Source organism: Raphanus sativus, chromosome 4 (genome assembly GCF_000801105.2).
Source record: "Raphanus sativus cultivar WK10039 chromosome 4, ASM80110v3, whole genome shotgun sequence".
Lineage (NCBI taxonomy): Eukaryota > Viridiplantae > Streptophyta > Magnoliopsida > Brassicales > Brassicaceae > Raphanus > Raphanus sativus.
Window position 1 is genome coordinate 3,535,766 of NC_079514.1, and position 22,499 is coordinate 3,558,264.

General features: G+C 38.9%; 7 protein-coding genes across 9 annotated transcripts; 4 read left to right on the plus strand and 3 right to left on the minus strand.

Moving 5' to 3' along the window:
* Window positions 1-410: 410 nt before the first annotated feature.
* On the plus strand, window positions 411-8,151 carry LOC108807948 (calcium-transporting ATPase 10, plasma membrane-type). Of its 2 annotated transcripts, none has more exons than XM_057007391.1 (35): window positions 411-570; window positions 1,059-1,239; window positions 1,334-1,450; window positions 1,534-1,573; window positions 1,714-1,826; window positions 1,921-2,052; window positions 2,180-2,269; window positions 2,555-2,624; window positions 2,711-2,781; window positions 2,867-2,950; window positions 3,030-3,107; window positions 3,189-3,263; window positions 3,473-3,556; window positions 3,635-3,717; window positions 3,802-3,910; window positions 3,995-4,050; window positions 4,190-4,232; window positions 4,315-4,398; window positions 4,565-4,702; window positions 4,798-4,860; window positions 4,949-5,047; window positions 5,159-5,275; window positions 5,488-5,658; window positions 5,770-5,829; window positions 5,946-6,110; window positions 6,192-6,308; window positions 6,401-6,499; window positions 6,582-6,719; window positions 6,802-6,902; window positions 6,985-7,030; window positions 7,129-7,257; window positions 7,337-7,444; window positions 7,541-7,632; window positions 7,789-7,883; window positions 7,968-8,151. In XM_057007391.1, exons 2-35 carry the CDS (start codon window positions 1,087-1,089, stop codon window positions 7,970-7,972), a joined length of 3,225 nt encoding a protein of 1,074 aa, XP_056863371.1. In that variant the 5' UTR covers window positions 411-570; window positions 1,059-1,086; the 3' UTR covers window positions 7,973-8,151. The 2 variants fall into 2 exon arrangements, with proteins under 2 accessions (XP_056863371.1, XP_056863372.1); XM_057007392.1 differs by having other exon boundaries at window positions 5,165-5,275.
* Window positions 8,152-8,500: 349 nt separating this feature from the next.
* LOC108807962 (choline monooxygenase, chloroplastic) lies at window positions 8,501-10,853 on the minus strand. Of its 2 annotated transcripts, XM_018580186.2 has the most exons (10): window positions 10,421-10,842; window positions 10,307-10,352; window positions 10,099-10,234; window positions 9,922-9,996; window positions 9,595-9,825; window positions 9,412-9,507; window positions 9,192-9,328; window positions 9,014-9,107; window positions 8,891-8,941; window positions 8,501-8,798 (listed from the first exon to the last, which is right to left on the minus strand). In XM_018580186.2, exons 1-10 carry the CDS (start codon window positions 10,791-10,793, stop codon window positions 8,664-8,666), a joined length of 1,374 nt encoding a protein of 457 aa, XP_018435688.1. In that variant the 5' UTR covers window positions 10,794-10,842; the 3' UTR covers window positions 8,501-8,663. The 2 variants fall into 2 exon arrangements, with proteins under 2 accessions (XP_018435688.1, XP_056863373.1); XM_057007393.1 differs by lacking the exon at window positions 9,922-9,996 and having other exon boundaries at window positions 10,171-10,234; window positions 10,421-10,853.
* A 753-nt stretch (window positions 10,854-11,606) lies between these two features.
* On the plus strand, window positions 11,607-12,951 carry LOC108840266 (plant intracellular Ras-group-related LRR protein 7). The gene is made up of 3 exons (XM_018613104.2): window positions 11,607-11,861; window positions 11,947-12,116; window positions 12,193-12,951. Exons 1-3 carry the CDS (start codon window positions 11,607-11,609, stop codon window positions 12,872-12,874), a joined length of 1,107 nt encoding a protein of 368 aa, XP_018468606.1. The 3' UTR covers window positions 12,875-12,951.
* A 57-nt stretch (window positions 12,952-13,008) lies between these two features.
* Window positions 13,009-13,773, minus strand: LOC108845960 (uncharacterized; the record flags this gene model as incomplete). Its single annotated transcript, XM_057007587.1, has 1 exon — window positions 13,009-13,773. A coding segment is annotated over one exon (654 nt), but the record flags the coding sequence as incomplete, so codon positions are not given.
* A 766-nt stretch (window positions 13,774-14,539) lies between these two features.
* Window positions 14,540-15,760, plus strand: LOC108852082 (uncharacterized). Its single transcript, XM_018625573.2, has 2 exons — window positions 14,540-14,906; window positions 15,364-15,760. Exons 1-2 carry the CDS (start codon window positions 14,717-14,719, stop codon window positions 15,483-15,485), a joined length of 312 nt encoding a protein of 103 aa, XP_018481075.1. The 5' UTR covers window positions 14,540-14,716; the 3' UTR covers window positions 15,486-15,760.
* Window positions 15,761-15,867: 107 nt separating this feature from the next.
* Window positions 15,868-17,454, plus strand: LOC108859987 (F-box/kelch-repeat protein At5g39560-like). Its single transcript, XM_018633893.2, has one exon. It carries the CDS (start codon window positions 16,239-16,241, stop codon window positions 17,436-17,438), a length of 1,200 nt encoding a protein of 399 aa, XP_018489395.2. The 5' UTR covers window positions 15,868-16,238; the 3' UTR covers window positions 17,439-17,454.
* Window positions 17,455-18,105: 651 nt separating this feature from the next.
* Window positions 18,106-22,222, minus strand: LOC130510443 (uncharacterized; the record flags this gene model as incomplete). The annotated part of the gene is made up of 11 exons (XM_057006765.1): window positions 18,106-19,132; window positions 19,214-19,439; window positions 19,520-19,577; window positions 19,671-19,741; window positions 19,884-19,958; window positions 20,078-20,533; window positions 20,703-20,791; window positions 20,876-20,926; window positions 21,021-21,118; window positions 21,187-21,915; window positions 22,017-22,222. Coding segments are annotated over 11 exons (2,676 nt in total), but the record flags the coding sequence as incomplete, so codon positions are not given.
* Between the last annotated feature and the right edge of the window lie 277 nt (window positions 22,223-22,499).

Sequence of the window (22,499 nt, forward strand, 5' to 3'; positions counted from 1 at the left end):
CTATAGTAGAACAACTTTTGTTAGTTAAAGGCAGTACACCAATCCAAAACCAAATATACAACAAGCCTTTCAAACGTAATCAACTATACAGAAACAGCCTGCTTAATGCGATTCGGTAGCTTAGCTTAGCAATATAGTACTTTCTAAGAAAATTTCAACAGCCCTGCTAGTGCTCACTTTAGTTTATATAATAAAGTTAATACTCATTTCTGGTAACTAAATTCTAAACATATAGTTTAACCGATTTTAGTCGTGAACGAAACTGTTCTTTACATTTTAAATTTGAGTAGAAAAGGAAGCATGGCACCATAAATTACCTAATAAATGGAAATAAAAGGAATATAACTTTATTATTGTTTAAAAAAAAAATTAAATAGTATCACGAGGACCCGAGTGACCACTGACCAGTCCAACGCTACTTCCAGGAAGTTTCTCCCTCCGTTTTTTTTTTCTTTTTTTTTTTCTCGAAAAAGCGACGGGAAAAATCAGTTTAGCAGAGAATCAGAAGAACAAAAGGGAAGTTGCTGAGAAACTCCTCCCCATTTCTCCCCCTTCCGCCGATAAATCCAGGTAAAAGCTGCATAGAAAACTTATACTTTACTCTTTCTTCTTAGATTTTTCTCTTTCCTTGTGTGTGTTTGTTTATTCCGATTCGCTCCTCTCCTGGCGCGATTCACGATGTTATCCTGCACGTTTGTTGGACTGTTCCTTGTTTCACTGAATCAGATTCTCCTCCTCGATTTGAATTTCGAATTTCCTGGAAAATAATACTCGTTCCTGTGATTTTTGGATTGTTCTCTCCGTTTCGGAAGTTTCGTTTCCTTTCGTTATCGGTGCTGCTGGTGAGTAGCGAGTTTGCGAATAGTTGTTCAGAAACGAGATTTGTTAAATCTGTAAATCTCCGAATCGTGTTTGGTAGTGTGAGGTTTATAGATCTCGCTGGAGGTTTAGGTTTATGTTAAAGACGAGAACGCACAACGCGAAGAAACTGTTTCTAATTTTGAATTGTGTTTGTTACGTTTTTTTCCTTCCCCCTTAGCTTATTGGTTAATCAACAGGTGTTATCTCTCCTGCGACTTTAAAGCCATGAGTGGACAAGGACAGTTCAATAACTCTCCACGAGGAGAAGATAAGGACGTGGAGGCTGGAACTAGCAGCTTCACTGAGTACGAAGAAGATAGTCCCTTCGACATTACCAGTACTAAGAATGCTCCCGTTGAGCGTCTGCGCCGTTGGAGGGTGAGAGTTGCATTTGTTTTTGATCTGTTAAGATGTATTTTTTTTTTTTTTTGTAATCCTAACGTTCTGGGAAAATAATTTGGGGTTGTTGTAGCAAGCGGCGCTTGTGCTTAACGCGTCTCGTCGGTTCCGTTATACTCTGGATTTGAAAAGGGAAGAAGATAAGAAACGGATGCTGAGGAAGATGAGAGCGCATGCCCAAGCTATAAGAGTATACATAAGCTTTTGCTAGTAAATTTACTTGTATATCAACTCTTTAGGCAGTGTTTGACTAATGCTCATTGCTTCCTTTAGGCTGCACATCTTTTTAAAGCAGCTGCTAGCCGTGTGAATGGTAATTTTCTTATCATTCTCCTTCATTTTCTTTCCTTTATTCTGTTGTGTGAAGCACGTATTTTTTTCTCTACCAGTGTCATTGGGATTAAACGATTGCCATTTTGTAGCTTCTGTTGGCTGATGTTTATTTCTTTTTAGGAATTACAAGTACGCCTCCCTCTCCTGGTGGTGGTGATTTTGGTATTGGACAGGAGCAAATTGTATCGATATCAAGAGATCAAAATATAGGAGCTCTACAAGAACTTGGAGGGGTGTGTCTTTGCTTTAGCTCATATATTACGCGGCACTTATTTCCCAGCCATTAAACTTATTCATGTATGTTTATTATCTGTTTTATTTTATTAGGTCAAAGGGTTATCTGGCCTGTTGAAAACAAACTTGGAGAAAGGTATACATGGGGATGATGATGACATATCGAAAAGGAAATCTGCTTTTGGATCAAACACATACCCCCAGAAGAAAGGGAGGAGTTTCTGGGTATTAATACTTTAAATATTTGCCTTTTTAGGAGCTTCCAATAGGCTGAGATTTTTCCGCTTCAAGCTGTGGGGCTATTCCAGTTAATTAATCTCTAATTCTTTTTTTTTTTACTCATGTGTAACAGAGGTTTGTTTGGGAAGCTTCTCAAGATCTTACTTTGATCATACTGATTGTGGCAGCAGCTGCTTCTTTGGGATTGGGAATAAAGACCGAGGTATTCTGTTTAGGAACTGGTACATTATATATTCTCAGCGCATGCCTTGAAAAATTTGGTCCTTTTCTAAGTGACAGTTTTATAATGTAGTTGACGAATTATTAGAAAACAAGACTTTCCAGGAATATAAAACAATTTTTTCTGTCTTACATACACTGAAGCTATTGACTTGTACTCATCCTTTGCTCTACGAGGGTAGAAAGTTGTTTTATCTCCATTATGCAAAGTTTTACAGTTTTCTTAATCTTTCCTGAGCTTTCGGTATCTCTCTTGCTGCCTTCTTAGGGTATCGAAAAAGGATGGTACGATGGCATCAGCATTGCTTTTGCCGTTCTTCTTGTCATTGTGGTGACAGGTATTGTTATTCTTACTGAACCTGATTTCACTCATATGTGATTTCTGCATGCGTTATACTAATTTCTATACATTTTCCCTTGGCAGCTACCAGTGATTATCGCCAATCTCTACAATTTCAGAACTTAAATGAAGAGAAAAGGAATATACGTCTAGAGGTGAGAGCTTGGATGATCATGCACCTAATGGATGATATCATTTTTGCTGGTTTAATTTTTGGAAGTACATCGTGCACATGCTTAGGTTACCCGCGGTGGGAGAAGAGTTGAGATTTCAATTTATGACATTGTGGTAGGCGATATCATACCTCTCAATATTGGTGATCAGGCAAGTTGCACGAATTTATCAATGCAGTAGCTCTATTTCTAATTTCAGTATAGATAAAATTTGAAAATGATTTCCTTAGGTACCTGCTGATGGAGTTTTAGTTGCTGGCCATTCTCTTGCGGTTGATGAGTCCAGCATGACGGGGGAAAGCAAAATTGTATGATTTACGCTCTGCCTATGCATTTTGCAACGATGCCATCTTTGCATTTCATGTATCTGAGCAATCTGTTTCTCGCAGGTTCAGAAAAACTCTACTAAGAATCCATTCCTAATGTCTGGTTGTAAAGTTGCAGATGGCCATGGCACAATGTTGGTAAGACTTCACGAACACTAACTTTTACTTTCTGTGACAGAGCAACTGTTGTCTTTCTAAAGAAAAATTGGAGAGATTTTTAACTGTTTCTTTAGTTGGATTCTCTGCAGCAAAACATGTTTTTAATGAGAAAACTTGACTCGGAGGCTTCAAAACTTCTGATAAGACTAGTTTATCTGAATTTTCTAAAATTTATCTTCAAAACTCAGGTTACTGGGGTAGGGGTCAACACTGAATGGGGTTTACTAATGGCTAGCGTCTCAGAAGACAATGGGGGAGAAACACCATTGCAGGTGAGTAACAACCTTTTATCTGTTCATATTTTTCTGGTTTTTGTTGCTCAATATTCATACATACTTTGCTTCCTTCAGGTACGCTTGAATGGTGTTGCAACATTTATCGGAATTGTGGGGCTTACAGTTGCTGGCGTTGTATTATTTGTCCTTGTCGTTCGGTGCGTTAAAAATTTCTTTCTGACAACTAAGAACCACGTGGAGTAAATGTCACTGGTCATTGAACGAATCTTTGTTCTCTGCAGCTACTTCACTGGTCACACGGAGGATGCAAAAGGAGCCCCACAGTTTGTTGGAGGACAAACAAAATTTGATCACGTGCTAGATGATCTTGTTGAAATCATCACTGTTGCAGTAAGTGTTTCTTAGAAGAAATCAGCATGTCTAATACCATTTTCAGCTTCTTGTTCATTCAGCTCAACCTGTTGAATATTGTAGGTTACAATCGTTGTAGTGGCAGTACCTGAAGGGCTACCTTTGGCTGTTACCTTGACGTAAGTCTAATCTTCTATATATGCTTTGGCCTCTTAATTACATGGTCACTCAAATTAATAGAAATTGATGGTTATGCTGTAAAATTCACTAGAACGAGTTTGTCTTTCGCGACTGATCTTTTCTACTTCTTACTGGCAGTCTTGCCTATTCCATGAGAAAGATGATGGCAGATAAAGCTTTGGTATGTATCTTGTTATTTTGGGACTCGATTACAAATCCATATAGGGAATGATATTGGCAGCTTATACGAAGTTTAATTTCAGGTGCGCAGGCTTTCCGCCTGTGAGACCATGGGCTCTGCAACAACAATTTGCAGCGATAAGACGGGAACTTTGACCTTAAATGAGGTGAATCTTAGTGCTCTTCCTTCTTTTTTATTTGCTAACACACTAACAATAAGCAAATATAAAGTCTTTCAAGTTACAGTTTTGGTACGCACTTTCTTTGCTAAGCTTCTGCTACTTGAATTGTGTGCCTAACAAGCGAAACGTCTAATACTTTCTATTTTCGCAGATGACTGTTGTTGAGTGTTATACTGGGCTTCAAAAGATGGATTCTCCGGACAGTAGCTCCAAACTGCCACCTACTTTTACATCTTTACTTGTTGAGGGAGTTGCTCATAATACAACTGGCAGTGTGTTTCGTTCTGAAGTAGGATAAATTCTTTGGGAATTTAACTGATTTTCCATTTGTTATCTACCTCAGTTGATTTAATTTAATTGTGTATATGTGCTTGGTGAAAACAGAGTGGTGAGATTCAGGTTTCTGGATCGCCAACAGAAAGAGCAATTCTCAATTGGGCGATAAAGGTTTACTTTCCCGCTAGATCTCCCTGGTTCTAGTTTATATTAATGTGCGGAGAACTAATCCTTCGATTTTTTTTTTTGAGCTCTGCAGTTAGGCATGAATTTCGATGCCGTTAGGTCTGAATCTTCTGCTGTACAGTTTTTCCCATTCAACTCAGAGCAGAAACGTGGAGGCGTAGCAGTGAAATCAGTACTGTGTTTCTATATTCTCAACATCCTTTGCTATTTTAAAAAAAAAGATTTCTCGTTTGTGGATGTTTTCCCCTTGTTAATCAGCATCCTAATGAACTTTTAAATTCAGTTTCAGCCAGATTCGAGTGTCCATGTTCACTGGAAAGGCGCTGCTGAAATTGTTTTGGGTTCCTGCACACACTATATGGATGAGAATGAGAGTCTTGTAGATATGAGTAGCGATAAGGTTGATTACTGAGTCTCTTCATCATAATTTGTCGTAAAAACTGTCTTGATTCAAAACCGTTTGCTTACTGCAAGTTCGAGTCAAAACTACTTTCTATTTGTTTTTTCTTTGTATGCTATGAATCCCTTGTACCCGAAATCAGTGCCAAATTTGGTAATGAGAGTTTTGATATAATACTTGTTTTTCCTCTGAATCAATTCTTGTTGTTTCAGATGGCCGAGTTAAAAGATGCTATCAATGATATGGCTGCAAGGAGTCTCCGTTGTGTTGCAATTGCCTTCAGAAATTTTGAAGCGGATAAGATTCCAACTGATGAAGATCAACTTTCTAGATGGGTATTACCTGAGGATGATCTTGTACTGTTGGCTATTGTTGGTATCAAGGTAAGCAGTACTTAGAAAATTCTTGTGATACTCCCTCGTGTGATTCTGTAGACCATGTTGGTTGGTTAATATTAAGAAGCATTACTTATTGCAACTTTTCGTACATTGTAGGATCCATGTCGCCCAGGTGTCAAAAATTCAGTTCTACTATGTCAACAAGCTGGAGTCAAGGTCCGTTGATATCCAATATGCTTCTTTCCCTGAGAGTTTCCATTTATATTTTGTTTATTTTCTAGACTGCTCTGTTTTTCATAAGCGTGTATTCTAATTTCCACTATTGGCCTCAGGTTCGAATGGTGACTGGTGATAACATTCAAACTGCCAAAGCCATTGCACTGGAGTGCGGTATATTAGCTTCAGACTCAGATGCTAGTGAGCCTAATTTGATCGAAGGAAAAGTATTCCGATCCTATTCAGAAGAAGAAAGAGATAGGATTTGTGAAGAGATATCTGTAAGAGCCTTACGACTTAGGTTGTGATCGAAGGCAGTAAGTTATTAACGGTACCTGATGACATTGTTTCTGAACTTGAAGGTAATGGGTAGATCTTCACCCAATGACAAACTTCTTCTTGTGCAATCGCTGAAGAGAAAGGGACACGTCGTGGCTGTGACTGGTGATGGAACCAATGATGCTCCTGCACTGCATGAGGTTCAATCAATAACAGACCTCGTATATGTAACCTCGAAAGAACACTATTAATATTGAGGATCAAACATTCTCTCTTGTCCCCTGAATTTCAGGCAGATATAGGTCTCTCTATGGGTATCCAAGGCACTGAAGTTGCAAAGGAAAAGTCAGACATCATTATCTTGGATGACAACTTCGAATCCGTTGTGAAGGTTGGTATCCTTTGGGGGTTTTATGATCTTTATAGTTATCGTGAGTTGGATATTCATTTTGGTAATGGTATGATTCCTCTAGGTTGTCCGTTGGGGTCGGTCTGTCTATGCCAATATCCAAAAGTTCATTCAGTTTCAGCTTACCGTTAATGTCGCAGCTCTTGTCATTAATGTCGTGGCTGCCATATCCTCGGGTGATGTTCCTCTAACTGCAGTACAGGTTCGATATGTTAAATTTATTCTGTCTCATCTGCACAAAAGCATTCACTGTTAGTAAAGACTGGTATCCCCTATCTTTGTAGCTCCTCTGGGTCAATCTTATAATGGATACTCTTGGGGCTCTTGCTTTAGCCACCGAACCACCAACCGATCACTTGATGGATCGAGATCCTGTTGGCAGAAGGTACGACTTGAGCTTGAGCATGTATGAAGTCCGAGTAATCTCAATTTGTCTTCCCATTTACGTATCTATCTCTTGTTTACAGAGAACCTCTCATCACAAATATCATGTGGAGAAACTTGTTTGTACAAGTAAGTTAACTTCTTTTTCTTCTTTCCATCACTTGTTTAAAGACCACGTTTATCTAACACCCTTATCTGCTGCTCCAATTGTTTTTGCATATGATTAGGCGATGTACCAAGTGACAGTCTTGTTAGTCCTCAATTTCCGTGGAATAAGTATCCTTCAACTGGATCATAAGCCCAACGCCGAGAGAGTGAAGAATACAGTCATCTTCAATGCATTTGTGATCTGCCAGGTAAAAAGATAGACACTGACTCCTCCTCTGTATTAAGAAAAAAGCTTGGACACATAAACTTAATTATAATTATGGTTAGATCTTCAACGAGTTCAACGCACGAAAGCCAGATGAATTCAACATTTTCCAAGGAGTTCTTCGTAATCACCTCTTTGTTGGCATCATCTGTATCACCATTGTGCTCCAGGTACTAATCCTCCCTCTCTGATGTTCCTGTTCCTGCAGGGTAAATTCATTTACTTATTCAATATATTCATCTGAGACATACATTACTGTTTAATAGGTAGTCATCGTCGAGTTCCTTGGAACATTTGCCTCAACGACTAAGCTTGACTGGGAGATGTGGCTCATCTCGATTGGGATTGGTTCCATCAGGTTTGTTTGTTTATCATGTGTACGATTTGGTTTGCTTGGTTTGAGGTTGAACATTTCAGACTCATCATCAAAGAGATTTGTTTACACGTGAAAACGAGAATTATTATATATTCATATTTTGTCAACTCACCAGAGAGATTTTTGTCTTATGAACAGTTGGCCATTGGCGGTGATCGGAAAATGCATACCGGTTCCAGAAACTCCGGTCAGCCAGTACTTCAGAATAAACCGGTGGAGAAGGAATTCATCAGGTACGTAAAGTTACCATAGATGCGTTTAGAAAAGCTATAGTCTCGTTACTAAAATCTTTCATATGTTCTGTTAACTTTTTTCAGGTTAATGATTAGTTTGGAACGAGAAGACAGTTAAAAAATATATATACCAGAAGTGGATTTTAGTGGTATCCCGACCTGTGAATACATTTTGTACTCTCTCTCTCTCTCGAATTACTTTCGCAAGATGCTCTAGTATCGTTTAAGTGCATAAAACAAAATGCAAAATATCACCTATTTTCGTTTAGTTGCTATTACTGTTACCTTAAATGTTCAAACAAAAAAGTGAACTAGCTGACAATGTGTCCAAAGTGAATCGATCTTTAGTAGCTGATATAAATTTCAATATGGCTGAGTAATTAACAGACCATCACTTTTTTATTTGAAGTCTCGAGACTGTCCTGATGCTAGTCCAAAGTTGAAAATTGGAGGACTTTATTTGGTCTCATTTAAAATTCCCATATAAATAAATCAAACACAGTGTTCACAACTAACTGCTGCATAGAGTTGGAACTATGAAAAATTTAGAATAGATATAAATTAAAGTATGAAAATTTGAAAATTTAATTATATTTTCTGTACAAGGCATAAAATAGTTTCTGAGACGGCACTGGAAAGAGGCTTCACTATATGCCCTCAGTGCAAAGGGAGTATACATGTAGAATATTCACATACATATAAACATATATGGTACAAGTGTAGATTTGCATGCATTGGTATCATATATATACATAAAAAACATATATATATACAAGAGTTTCAGAGTTTGAGATTCTGATGTAGCAGACAGTGGAAATGGTGCATTGCTTTCTCCACAAGAGCATATCTTCCTTTGTCATAAGCTGGAGACTCAAGACCCCTTTGAACATTCTCACACAACACAACATCTTCCATCTGATTCACCAAAACCATAAACTCAAAATCTCCAAAACATAAAAAAAAACATTATGTTTCAGTATAACAAGATAATCATTTTATTCTGGTACCTGAACTCTCTCGCTCTCTTCAAGACTTCTCTTGATGAAAGCTTCATCATCCTATTTCCAAAGTACAATTTACAAAGATTCATACTACAGAGCCACGCTATGTATATTGGTTTGTTTTCTTACCTTTAAAGAAGGATCAAGAAAATAGTCGAAGACAACTTTGCATTTCCTTGGTCCTAAAGGTATCACTAGATTCGTGTCCATCCATGGTCCATACCTTTAAAACATCATAGTCCATTCCAGAGTGAGTCAAAGTCCATTAGAAGATGTGAAAAATCAAAACTTTGACGTCTGTTTTTACCTATTAATCATGAAATTAGGGTAGACGAATGCGTACAGAGCTTGAGAACCAAGCCTATCGAAGCCATCTTCAGCCTTGGATCCACCACCACCACCACCACCACCACCACATGCTTGGATACTAACCCTTTCGAATAACTGATATCTTGAAACATACAAAGCCTCATCTTATTAACAATTGCAACTAACCAGAGATTAAAGTTTGGGTGTGTGAATATAACCGTTGTAGAATAGGAATCGAGGTCTAGGCCTGACATTAAACCTTTATGTGCGTAAGGTACATGATAGCCACCATCTAAGTAGTTATCACAGAACACCTGCCAAAAAAACAATCTTTTCTTGAGTTCTTTCTTATAACTTGAAAAAGAGAATGTGTACTCAGGACAACAAGAGATCATCATCACCTTCCAGTTACAATCAATAGTGTACTCACGTCTACAAATGAAACTAAGCGTGAAAGCATCATCAACTCCACTTTCGCTCAACCTCCCTACAGAAGAACCTAGCCATTCAGATGCCTCCACCACTGATCCATCACTCTCAACATCTTCTTCCTTGTTCGATTCATCTTGAGCCACCTTGAGGAGAACAAAAGGTCCCCATATAGCTACCGTAAGAGGCTTGAGTCCCATTTCCTATTTCCCCAAAACAGTCGAATGTGAAAAATATCAAATTCTTTTAAAAAAAAAAAAAAAAAAACTATACTACACATTAAATCAAAGTAAACATACATTCAAAGGAAAGTTATGTATCCCAGTCATTCTAGTAGCTTTGACAAGCGATCCATTCAAGGCATAAGTCCATCCCTACCAAAAAAGAATGAGATAAAAATGACTCAAAACTCATATTCGTTCAGTTGAGTTTACTTGAGTAACAAGTCTGTTGCGACTAAAGAAGCTTAGGTTTACGTGATAAGGGCAAACAAAGCAAGATTTTTTCCCACATCCAGAAGCCAAGATAGAGGCATGGTGAGAGCATACGTTATGGAAAGCATGAATCTTTCCATCATCATCTCTGCACACCACAAACTCCACCTCCCCAAGCCTGCACATATCAACAAGAATCAAAATAGTAAAAACGTAAGAACCTTTCTTTCAATATGTGGGTTAAAGTTACCTCCCGGTGAAAAAGTGGCGATTATCCTTAATCTGATCAGAGTATCCTGTTACAACAGTAATAAAGTAAAAATCTTTAAGAAACTGTTAACACTCAAATGAAGCAACTCCGAACCTACGGCTTGCCATCCTCCACCATAGAAGACTCGATCGAGCTCATAACGGTGGAACTGATGATCAGTGTACCACGAGCTCGGAGGAGTCGACGCTCTCTCTACCGGAATCTCCGGATCAAACTCCTCCACCAGGTTACTGATGATACTTGAAGCAGCACCGGAGACTCTGCCGCTGCTCGAAGAGGTTGTACAGAACAGAGTCGGGTGGAGGAGACATTTTCGTCTTCTCTGACGGTCAAATTGAGAGACTGAGAAACCGAAATCAAAACGGGTTTTGAGGTATCCATTGGTGGTCGTGGATATCAGAGTTGATGATAGAAACTCTGGCGTTATCGTGGCCATCATCGTCATCACCGCCATGCTCTGTTTCATTCCGAATGGTCGTTAAAATTTTCGGACACAACCAAGTTACTAAACTCTTTTTAAAATAACTCGACCGGTCCTGTCTGATTGATTCTACCGCGGTCTGAAATGTTACTCAAAATTTTAATTGTTTTACCATTAAAACTGAGAAATATATTAATTAGTTTTTTTTTTACAGTTTGACTTGCTAATCTAGTATATGATAAATTCTTTAAATTAATAAATATTATATTAAAATTAAACTGAGAATATTTTAATTTATTGAATTTTACATGTCTAATCTCATTACTTATTTGCGATATTCTCATTGGTTTAAATGTAGAAAGACTGAGAAAACAGAATCTTGTTAGTATTTGCTTTCTCAATTTTTTCACACAAGACTATATGGTAAAAAGTTACTAAAGTAACCGAACTCATCATAATAATGGAAATAAAGCTGGTTATAAAAAGAAATAAATATTACTGATTCGAACAGTGGTAATTAAATTAAAATGATTTTTTGTTACTTATGAAGGTAAGCTGAGAGCTGACCATTTTTATGTGAAGTAAAAAAAACTTGGTAACGCATAACTCTCTCTCCTTCATTAGTTAATCACCATCTTTTATTTCATTGATCTCTCAAGTAACTAAATTTCCGAAAACTATTCATTTCCTCAAAAGCCCACCAAAGTTTCTCCTCCATACAAAATCATTTGTGTTGCCATTATAAAGCATGCAGAAGAATCACTCTCATTCAACATCAAATCATCATATTATCATCTCTTCCTCTAGAAAAAACTAAGAAAATTATAAACACATACATACATTACACATCTATTCAGGATGATATGCGAAGAGGCATATCAGTATCAACAACTCCATGATCACATGATGATGATGGACTTGAGCCCGTCACCACTATCATCAACCATATCACCATCGTCATCACCAATGTCACCATCAAACAATACTGACAGCAATGAGGAAGAGAGACTAGAGGATGTGAATTTGAGTGGCATGTCACTTCAATCGCTTCCAAATCCTTCCCTCAATTTGGGAATCATTTGCAAGCTTGATCTCTCCAACAATCATATCGAGGTTTAATATTGTCCACACGTACACATAATTACACAAACAATCATATTAGTTTCTAATGTTTTTTTTTGTTTGTGAATGATAACAGAAAATACCAGAATCTCTAACAGCGAGATTACTGAACTTGGTAGCGTTAGATATTCACTCAAACCAGATCAAAGCTCTTCCAAACTCCATTGGCTGTCTCTCTAAGCTCAAGATCCTTAATGTCTCTGGCAACTTTCTCGTTTACCTCCCCAAAACTATTCAAAATTGCAGGTACACCCCTCAAAAGATTCACATCATCAAACTCTAATCTCTGAGTATATGATTGATTCCTCTGTATTCTTTCCAGGTCACTAGAAGAACTAAACGCAAACTTCAACGAGCTGGTTAGATTACCAGACTCCATCGGGTTAGAACTAACCAACCTGAGGAAGCTATGCGTCAACTCCAACAAGCTCATCAGCCTACCAACCTCCATCACCTACCTCACTTCCCTCCGTGTCCTAGACGCTCGTCTCAACTGCCTCATGATCCTCCCTGACGACCTCGAGAACCTCATCAACCTCGAGATCCTCAACGTCAGTCAGAACTTCCAGTACCTCACCGCACTCCCATCTTCCATCGGTCTCCTCATGAACCTCCTCGAGCTAGACATCAGCTACAACAAGATCACGGTCTTGCCTGAGTCCATCGGATGCATGAGGCGGCTGAGGAAGCTGAGCGCGGAGGGAAACCCGATCGTGTCACCACCTATAGAGGTCGTGGAGCAGAGCTTGCAGGCGGTGAGAGAGTATCTGAGCCAGAAGATGAACGGTAGACTTGTGAACACATCGCCGAAGAAGAAGTCGTGGGGTTTCCGTAAACTGGTTAAGTATGGAACATTCAATGGGAGATCAAGGGCTTGGACTAGGGAAGAGAGAGAAGGTCTCATCATGCCTGAGTACCGTCCCATTGATATCTTAGCTTCCAACAGGTTCCCTGGTATCTCACCTCGGTCTATCTTCTCTCCAAGAACATATTTCAGCAGATAATAATAACGAACATTCATTCTATCTATCAACCATTTACTTAAGTCATCACTAAATGTATAAAAGAGTATGTATATAAACGGCATTCACATTTCAAACTTGTTATTGTAAATCATTTAATTAAAATTATACAAATATAACAAAATCTCTACTTTTATTTGTTTACCAACACAAAATTCAAACGATGAGATTGATGATATCAAATGCTAACATTTAGAGTCTGGTTTAATAAAGCGATGTATAGGACCCTAATGGAGATAACCAGGGATCTTAATCCTAATAAACAACATACTCATAACATAACCAATCACAATCGACGAAACACCCGCCGTGGCATAAGACGCCTTCACACTCTTAGCTCGATTCTTATCAAGCGCCAGATCCAGCATCACGATCCCGACCCCGCCCATCACGAACATGAACCCCGACGAGAGCCCCTCGATTATGTACTGCCCGTTGACCCGACCCGACATGAACACGACGGGGCGAATCGCACCCGTGACCGGATCCTGGGTCGATCCGATGCCCGGAGGCTCGACGATGACGTCGTAGATGAACCCGGAGATGACGAGGAAGTAGGTGAGGAGGATGAGGGAGAAGACGGTCATCGGAGATGGGAGTGTGAAGGTTGGGAGCTTGAGGCGGAGACGAGGCGGTCGGAGGAAGGAGAATGGGACGGTGCGGAGGAGGTGGAAGAGAGGGTCGATTGAGGATTCGACGGAGGTTTCTGACATGGCGGATGCGGTGGATTGTGGAATCCGATCCTCACGTTGGATCTTTTCTACTCTAAGCACTGAGTGGAGAGTCTGATCTGTTTGGATACTCGGATGATATATTATCCTTGATCGGATTTCGTGAAAGTTAAACGCGAACGTTCTGCCGTTTTGGGAGGAGAGAAACTTTTACTAACGACGCGTAGTTTTTCTATTGATTGAGACTAGTCCCGGGCATTATCCGAAATCCAAAACGGAACCGATTCGAAAAAATTGAGACCGAAACAGGACCAAAAACTACAAAATTCCGAACAGTTTTTATATTTTTAAATTCGCAAAACCGAAACTGAAACCGGAACCCACGCCGAACCGAATACAGAACAAATACTCGAATATTTTTAATATATTAAAGATATTACTTATTGTTAATTTTAATATATATATATATATATATATGAAATTTATAAATAAAATTTTCAAGAAAAACCTGAATCACTAATTACCCTAACACTTTTTTGGTTTTTTGGGTTTAATTCGGATTTTTTGGCTTTAAACTCGAATTATTTATAATTTGATTACACTTTGGATTTTATAAAAAATAGAAATCCAATCCAAACTGATATTATCTGAATAGATCTGAAAATATCTGGTTCCTAAACGATTCCTAACATCCTATCCCAAATAACCCGAAAACCCAACCGATCCGAACCGAAAATCCAAACACCGATCACTGATTGAGTCGCTTGAATTTGCGAATACGCTATTTAATGAACATTATCTATATGGTTTTCGCTTTGATGCGTTGTCTTTTCTACTATCTTTTGCAGAATTTATCATCGCACACGTTGTGTTGTTTTATTATAAAAATAAAATAAAGTAAAACGACGCGTAGTTTGCATTTAAATAACAGATCCGGTACGAATTTTCACGAGAAATGAAATTGCACCGAACTTCTTCGATCCGTCTCCATCACAAGAGAAGAGAAGAGAGACTCATTATATTGTAAAACTTCTCGAGCTTTGGAATATTCTGGTCTTTAGACGCCTATTGATTCACAGTGATTCTGGTTTCCTTTCTAGATCGTTTCGTTTCACCATTTGATTGATCTCTCGATCCACGGAGCTGTGGGCAAATGGCGTACGTGGACCACGCGTTCTCGATATCAGACGAGGACATGATGTTCGAGACCTCATACACCGTGAACAACCGACCGCCGGTTAAGGAGATCGCACTGGCGGTGGCTCTCCTCGTGTTCGGAGCCTTAGGAATCGTCTCCGGCTTCTTCATGGCGTACAATCGAGTCGGCGGCGATCGAGGCCACGGTTAGCGATTTTCGTTACCTTCTGTGTAGCTCTGCTGCTGTTCAATGCTTGTGGTCCTCTTAGGTTTCTTAGTGCTTAGCGGAATCCTAGTTTGAGAGAGAGAGAGTTAGAAAGAGATAATCAATTTTTTCAGCTCAGATTGTTTTAGTAAGTATTTAGATTTGAGAAGAATCCTAGGTGATGAAAGATGATAGATTAGATTGTAACTGCTCTTTGGTTACTTAGCTAAGGTGTGTGTGTGTGTGTGTGTGATTTGTTTTTATTTTTTAGCATTGTGCTCTCTTGAGATCTAGAGTGGATTTGGATGAATACAAGAGGCTTTTTTTTTGTTCCTCTGATTATGTATAGGCGGCTCTCTCTCTCTCTCATCAGCTAAGATTGTTTTGATTTTGGGAGATGAGCTCTCAGGTAAATGAATATTTGATTCTCATTGTTTGATATTTTTTGGTGAAAGCAGGGATTTTCTTCATCGTCCTCGGGTGTCTTCTGTTCATCCCAGGGTTTTACTACACACGGATCGCGTATTATGCTTACAAAGGATACCAAGGTTTCTCCTTCTCTAACATACCCCCTGTTTAGTAGCACTCCCCCCCTTTTGGTTCTCGATGTATAGAGATGTTTTTATTAAGCAAATGGGCAGACTTTGTTTTGCTCTCTAGTCTAGTTTTAGAGGAGTCTGTCTAAGTGAGTGAGTCCCATGTTTTGATATAATTATCTCTCCTCTTCTTCTTTTCTCCTTCCACTTGTTAAATAATTACGCCGTCTATGACGATTTGTCATATCCATATATACCCCTGTTCACATGAATCTTTGTTTCTAACCATGCTATATGTGAGAGTTTTTTCACATGTTGATTTCAAGTGAATTAGATGTAGCTATTAAACGTGCAAATGAAACATGAATGTGACTCTGGTATCATATCTTCCAACTTTTTTTTTTTGTTTTTGTTCTTCTTTTTTGTCCTATCCACTTTATAATATGTTACTTTCGGTTAGCGTGATATAATATTATTAAATAAACGTGACAAATATGAAAAAAAGAGATGGATATTTGAATGAGTTATATTTGATAGAAATATATACATGCCATTAATTGACCACCTTTTTTTTTTTGACATCATTGACCACCTTTCTAAAATCGAAAAAGAAACAAAATCCAATAAGAATATCAAAAGGTCTTTATTTTACCAAAATAAATAAATATCAAAAGGTCTTTCTTTCTACATGCGTTAACTTATGTAAAGACCTAAACGTGTTTATTAACCCTATATATATATATATATATATCATATGTTCCCTCTCCACAGCCTCTATACTGTATCTTCGGCTGATCATGATCTCCCACAAAGTTGAACCAACCAAAAAGAAGAAGACGGTTCCTGGGCTACCGTCGATGTTTTCTTCACTACCTGACGAAATCATAGAAAACATTCTTGCACGTGTCTCCAGATGGAAGTACCCATTGCTCTCTCTCGTCTCAAAGAGATTCCACTCTCTCTTATCATCTATGGAGATCTACAAGACGCGATCTCAAGTAGGAGCAGATGAAACATGCGTCTATGTCTGGTTAAAGTTGCCCGATCATCCATGTGCAAGCTGGTTTAGCCTTAAACCTAATAAAAAGAGAACCAAACTGAAAAGCAAAATTGGGTTTAAGCGGGACCCAAGTGTAATGTCGGTTGTTCCTATACCTCGCTCTTCTACCAATTCTTTTCCCGAACTATATTACACGACGACAGTTGGTCCGGAAATTTACATAAGTGGTGGACCCAACCCGGATCCATCTTCCTCTGTTCGGATATTCGATTGTCGGAGTCACACATGGCGTGATGCCCCTAACATGATCGTGGCACGGGAGAATGCGGAGACAGTTTTACTCGACGAGAAAATATATGTGATGGGAGGTTGTGATATTGACAAGTACTATGCCAACTGGATTGAGGTATTTGACGTAAAAACTGAGTCTTGGACAGCCTTTCCTGGTCCTGGCGCTGACGAAGACGACTTACGTAATAACTTACGCAATAATAATAGTGAATGTTACATAGTTAACGTGTTCGAAGGGAAACTTTACGTAGCCGCAGATGAGAAGGAATACTCTTACGACCCGAAAAATGGTACATGGAAACTTGTAAGAGAGAATTCAAGTTTCACAACAGATTCCGTATATATTTGGGCTAAGATGGGGAATGTAACATACGGTTGCACTGATTCAGGGAACTTAATGTGGTCTGGCTTTGAGAATGAAAGTATAGAGTGGAGGGAGATCAAGGGTTTGGAGAAACTCCGTAAGCATCCTACAAGAGGTTTGGAAACTGGGATTGACTTTGGACTGGTGGGCTTTGGTGGCCAACTTTTAGTTATGTGGTACCCGTCTCTAACCAAACGAAGGAACACAATTTGGTATGCCAAGATTTCTGTAGAATCAAGACGCAATGGACGTGAGGTGTGGGGAAAAGTTGAGTGTGTTGATGCGCTTACCTTTCCTGTCGAATCATGTGAAGGGTTTGGCTGTGTTGCTGCGTCGGTTTGATTTCTCTTTGAGATAGTATGAGTTTTTTTCCTTTTGCTTATAACATGCTGTTTTGTCCTTAGAGACGGTCTTCATCCCTTTGTTTTCACATACAATACAAGTGAAATCATAAATCTAAATTATACATACATTAATTACTATTGGTGGTTTGCATTTTTGGTTACACATTAGTGTATGGTAATTTATTTTCAGATGAAACTACGATAATAGTGAATTGATATTACGCAGATGTACGTGACTGTGTTAAGAATGTAAGAATATTATTTTAAAAAAAAAACTGAAAATGTACTTCGAGTGATTATACGGAGAGATTTGTTACGGCATGTCAAATCTATTAGGGTTCAGAATCAAGAGCAGCGACACAAGAACTTTGAAGTCATATAGTGATCTTGTCATAAGAAGAAGCAGACCCTTTTCTTTTCTTTTGGAACTTTTTCAGACCGTTCGCTTGTGTACTCTTTCCCAGTTCTGTAATAAAAATTCTAAAGTCTGAACCATTCTCTCCTACTGTTCATATAGAATCCTTTTTAACTAGATGGCGTTTTGGAGAATGCAGAAAACGATAGTAATTAGATTTTCTCCTGTCTTACCTTGTACATAAGAAAAAGTACATCAACAGAAATACAAATAAAAGGATCAATATAGTATGACATTTAATTTATTCATGTATTAGAAGCTGAATTTTATTAAGGAACATAAAATGTATGTACAGAGGCAACAATAATGATTCTGAGGTTACAAAAGCGAAAAAAGAAAACCTGAGACTTATCTATATATCACTACACAACATTACTATCACTATCTTTCCCGACGTTTTTAACTACTGACCTATCTTAACCGCCGGAGTATACACCACCCATCACCCAATAAACAAAAACAGTTTCACCACCATCCCTAGTAATCACCCTATAAAGAAACAGAAAGAAAGAGCCCCTAAACATGATGATGATGATACTGATGGTGAGTGGTTATTCTTTCTGGGAGCCAAAACTTGTATTTCCTTTTACTCATCTTTCTTTTTCGCTAATAGTATAACAGAGGAGGCTGTACAGAAATAAAGACATAAGGGTGGGAGCTTTATACCATCATCTTTAAGTCTGAAAGATCATCCATGGGTATTTGAAGTCCAAGGAGGTCTATATCATTATCTTGTAACACATCGTCATCGATGTTCAACCATGAGCTTAGATCTCCTGCTTGTGCGTCGAAATCATCTGGACCACCTAAACCGTCTGGTATCTGCAGGCCAGATAGGTCGAGTGGCTCTGTCTCGTCCAGTGTCTCCAAGTTACTATACTCGCTGTTGTTGCTATTAGTTGGTTTGGACGATGATGTTCTGTTCTGCTCCGGGATACTGACAGAAGGAGAAGAAAACATAGGAGTTGCTTTCTGCCTAGGTTTGGTTTTCGACTTCCGTTCACCCTTGGCGTTATTGGACAGTGCAGGCCAACCGATCTTGTTAGTTCCTCCACCTCTCGATGATGAAGCCGCCTGTCCTTTTCCATCTCTGTCCCTGTCACTTCTCTTCCCTTTTGTACTGCTTGAAAATGGTGTCCCACACACATCATCAAGTAGCAACTCTCTCTCCCTCGTTCTATTTGACCACATCGTTTCATCTTTCCCTTCCCGTAAAGTATGTTCAGAAGTCTCTCTGTTCTGTGCCAATGATGAGCTTGGTTGTGATCCTATCGGTGCTGCCAGACAAAAAAAGAGAGAGATTCGAGTTAACAGAGAGTTTGTGGATTCGAAATAGTAAGGCCAAAAGGATATCATACTTGAAGCTGATAAAATATCTTCCTCCTTGTCCGTGGGATTATCTTCAACTTGTGTCAACCCAGCAACGAGGATGTTCTTGAATGTAGACTCACTAAAGCAGCTTTTGCCTATCTCTTCAAATTGACGACATCTTCCAAGCGTCCGTTTCACGAAAGCAAATGCGACCTGCTTTGATATCTTGTTAGCCGAACTCTTTCCACTAGCGGAGTGATGCCGCCGACTTGCCTGTAAAAACAAAAAACCAAATAAAAATTATCAAAACATGAACTTGGAATGACCCAAAGTAGCCAAAGAAAAGAACTTACCTTGCTCTTTTCATATGCCATTTCGATGAGTTTTTCGTAACCGAGCCGATCAAACTCACTATATGTAAGGAGAAAAATATCAGAAGAAGTCAGATCACTATTCAGATCATTAAAGACGTGCAAGAAAATCAGAAGAAAGACAAATTCATACTTCTCCTGACGTTCTTTCATCTCTAGGGCAGGCGTTAGTAACCGATTCAACATCTCTTTCTTCTTGGAACCCTTAAGTTTTAAGATAGACAACATCACAAAGTTAGCTATCTTGAGACACACAGTAGTAGTAACATGTAAATCAAAAGCGAAAAGTAATCATAAATTGTCAAGTTGTTAAAAGGAAGGTAAAAAAACACGTGAGAAAACATACCACCTCGTAGACAGCCTCCTCTAACGTTTTGATCTCCTCGACTATTCCTTCATCCTCCGTGTTTGAAATATTAGGCTGCAAGAAAACACAACGACAACACATCAATCAGCCTGGAACTATAAGAAATCTAAATCCAAATCAAATAGCAACAGTAGGTAGCATTTCTGAAGTAACTGAACTTCAGGGGAGTATACCATGGTTTCCAAGCAAATGCCAATAGATTGAGCTTCCAAATATATCTTCTCATCTATCCCCAGAGTTTCATATTGAATGTCTGAGAAGTCGATGGATGAGTGATCTGTAAATCTTCCATTGACATTGTGGGGTGAGCTGTTAACACCCTTGAGCGGGATAACAGACACATCATCTTCTAGATCATCAAGTTCCAATCTATCACTTCTATAACCATTGAACTCCTTATGATTCAAGACACTGAATTCTGACTCAGCATCGGCTCCAAATCCATCAAATTGTAAATCTTCATTTACACTGGCTGACTCCTCTGAAATCAGAGCTGATAGCAACCTCTGATAAAGGGGCGAAGCTTTAGAATCCATTCTGCTGGTTGTAAGTCCCTCGGCAAAATTTTCACGACCATCGAAGTCTGAAGATGTCCCAACTGGTGTAGTACCCATGGAGGAGAAGTCACCCTGAAAGAGAAAACGGTAGTGACATTTAATAAAATGAGAAAAACTACTATGCAGGACGTATTTAAGTGCTACACATGCATAGAGAGATATACAATGATCTGTCACATCCTTAAAACTATGAGGTCTCAAGTTTATAATCTATCTTATGAAATGCAGGAAAACGAATTACCAGTTGTTTTACGAAATTGATATGTGAATCAGATATAAAGCAAAAGTAGCGCTCCATTTGTTTCCAGAAAGAGCTAGGAAAATTCTGAGCTGTATCAAAGAACCAGACGGATTAATCTAGATAAGAAAATATATTAAAAAAAGACATAAATGAGAAACCAAAGAATTGCTTACCAAAGCTTATAGCTGAGTTAACAGCAGCTAGTAGCTCTTCATGCCCATCATCTGAGCCAATACAGAAAATAAAAGTATTATAACTTATAAAGAAAGAAGAAACACCAATCCTGCTAAAGAACACAATCTGATTAATTGAACTGACCAAGAAAATCTAGTGTTGTAGCGTTTGCCGATGTATTTCTCTGACGTTTGTAAGCCTTGCGGTCAGAGAGCTTCCTAGTGGGTGGACGACCTGCCCTGCTGCAGAGAGCGTTAAAAACTAAGCCTCACGAAACCTAATTACAGGTGCTTGAAACAGAGTTCTCTACCTTTCATTCTTGTCATTTCTTGCACTGCGAAGTTGTTTTGTTGTTCCATGTCTCATAACTCCCATTGGGTTGACAGACCTTGTTGAGCCAAAGCCACGGCCTGTCCTTCCTTGTCTCCTCACTCCATCCCCAAGCCCTTCTCCAAGGACAAGCTTGTTCTTTCTCGATTGTAAACCAGTGATGGAGAGCTTACGAACGTTCAGAGTAGCTTTCCCATCGACCTCATCAGATTGCTTTCCCTGGTCTTTAGATTTGATCTCAGGGGGGCTAAATTCTTCACTTCCTGATAAAGCTGTTGTAGACAAGCTATTCTCGCCTTTTAATCTCACTCGAGGAGAAGCTGCTGGCGAGCGTCTTTGAAATCCAAAACCTGTTTCACTACAACCAACATCTGACATGTTATCTGATGAAGGAATGTCTTCATTGCTTGAAACAATTGGGACCAAGTTCGTTCTCCTTGCAGCACGGGATATCTTTTGTGGTCTTTGACTGGCCCATTGCGTTACAGGTGGTGATGAAGACCGATTTGATGTCATACGCTTGCGATTAGGAACCCCAGACAACAATGGAGGTTTGTTTGTACAACCAGAAATGTCCCAATCACTTGGAGAAGGAGTGTTATGGACAACCGGAGAAAGTTTAGGAGGAAGCCCTGATCCTGATCTCGGACCACGAACTGTAACATTTATTTTTGGGCTTGAAGAATTGGATTCATCGTGAATATTTGACCTGAAAAGAAACCAACAGAGAGTAACAAGAATTTTATAAAAGAACATCAGAAATAATACAGGCCAGACCAATAGTTAGATTGTAAGTTTGTTAACACATACTTGTTGATAGCCCTGAGATTCACTCTTTCCTTATCTGAAGCAATAGCTCGTTCTCTCTTCTCATTGTACAACGAATTGTGATCTGAATCCCTGGAGGGCAAGGAACCCCCTGCCAAGCCTGTCTGCCGAGAGAGGCTATCAGATCTTCCATATGGAGCAGCCCCGTTTACTGTCCCATGCCTACACGAGTAATGGACACAGAAACATTAATCAACTGAATGACCATTAAAAGAGAGTCACAATAACCTGTACTGACAGACGGCAGAGAAATGAAAGAAGAGATTGTGCTCAATCAGACAGGCGCTAAACAAAAGATCTTCGGTATAATTTCAGCCACCAACCTAAATTCCATAACCAACAAGGGGATTAAAGCAATTGTCGAATCAAGGTCACTAATCTTTATAAAGGAAATGTTGTTCTCACTTTAACTTTGTTTCTTTTCTACTTGTGTCATTCAATGAATTCTTAACAAAACAAAAGAAG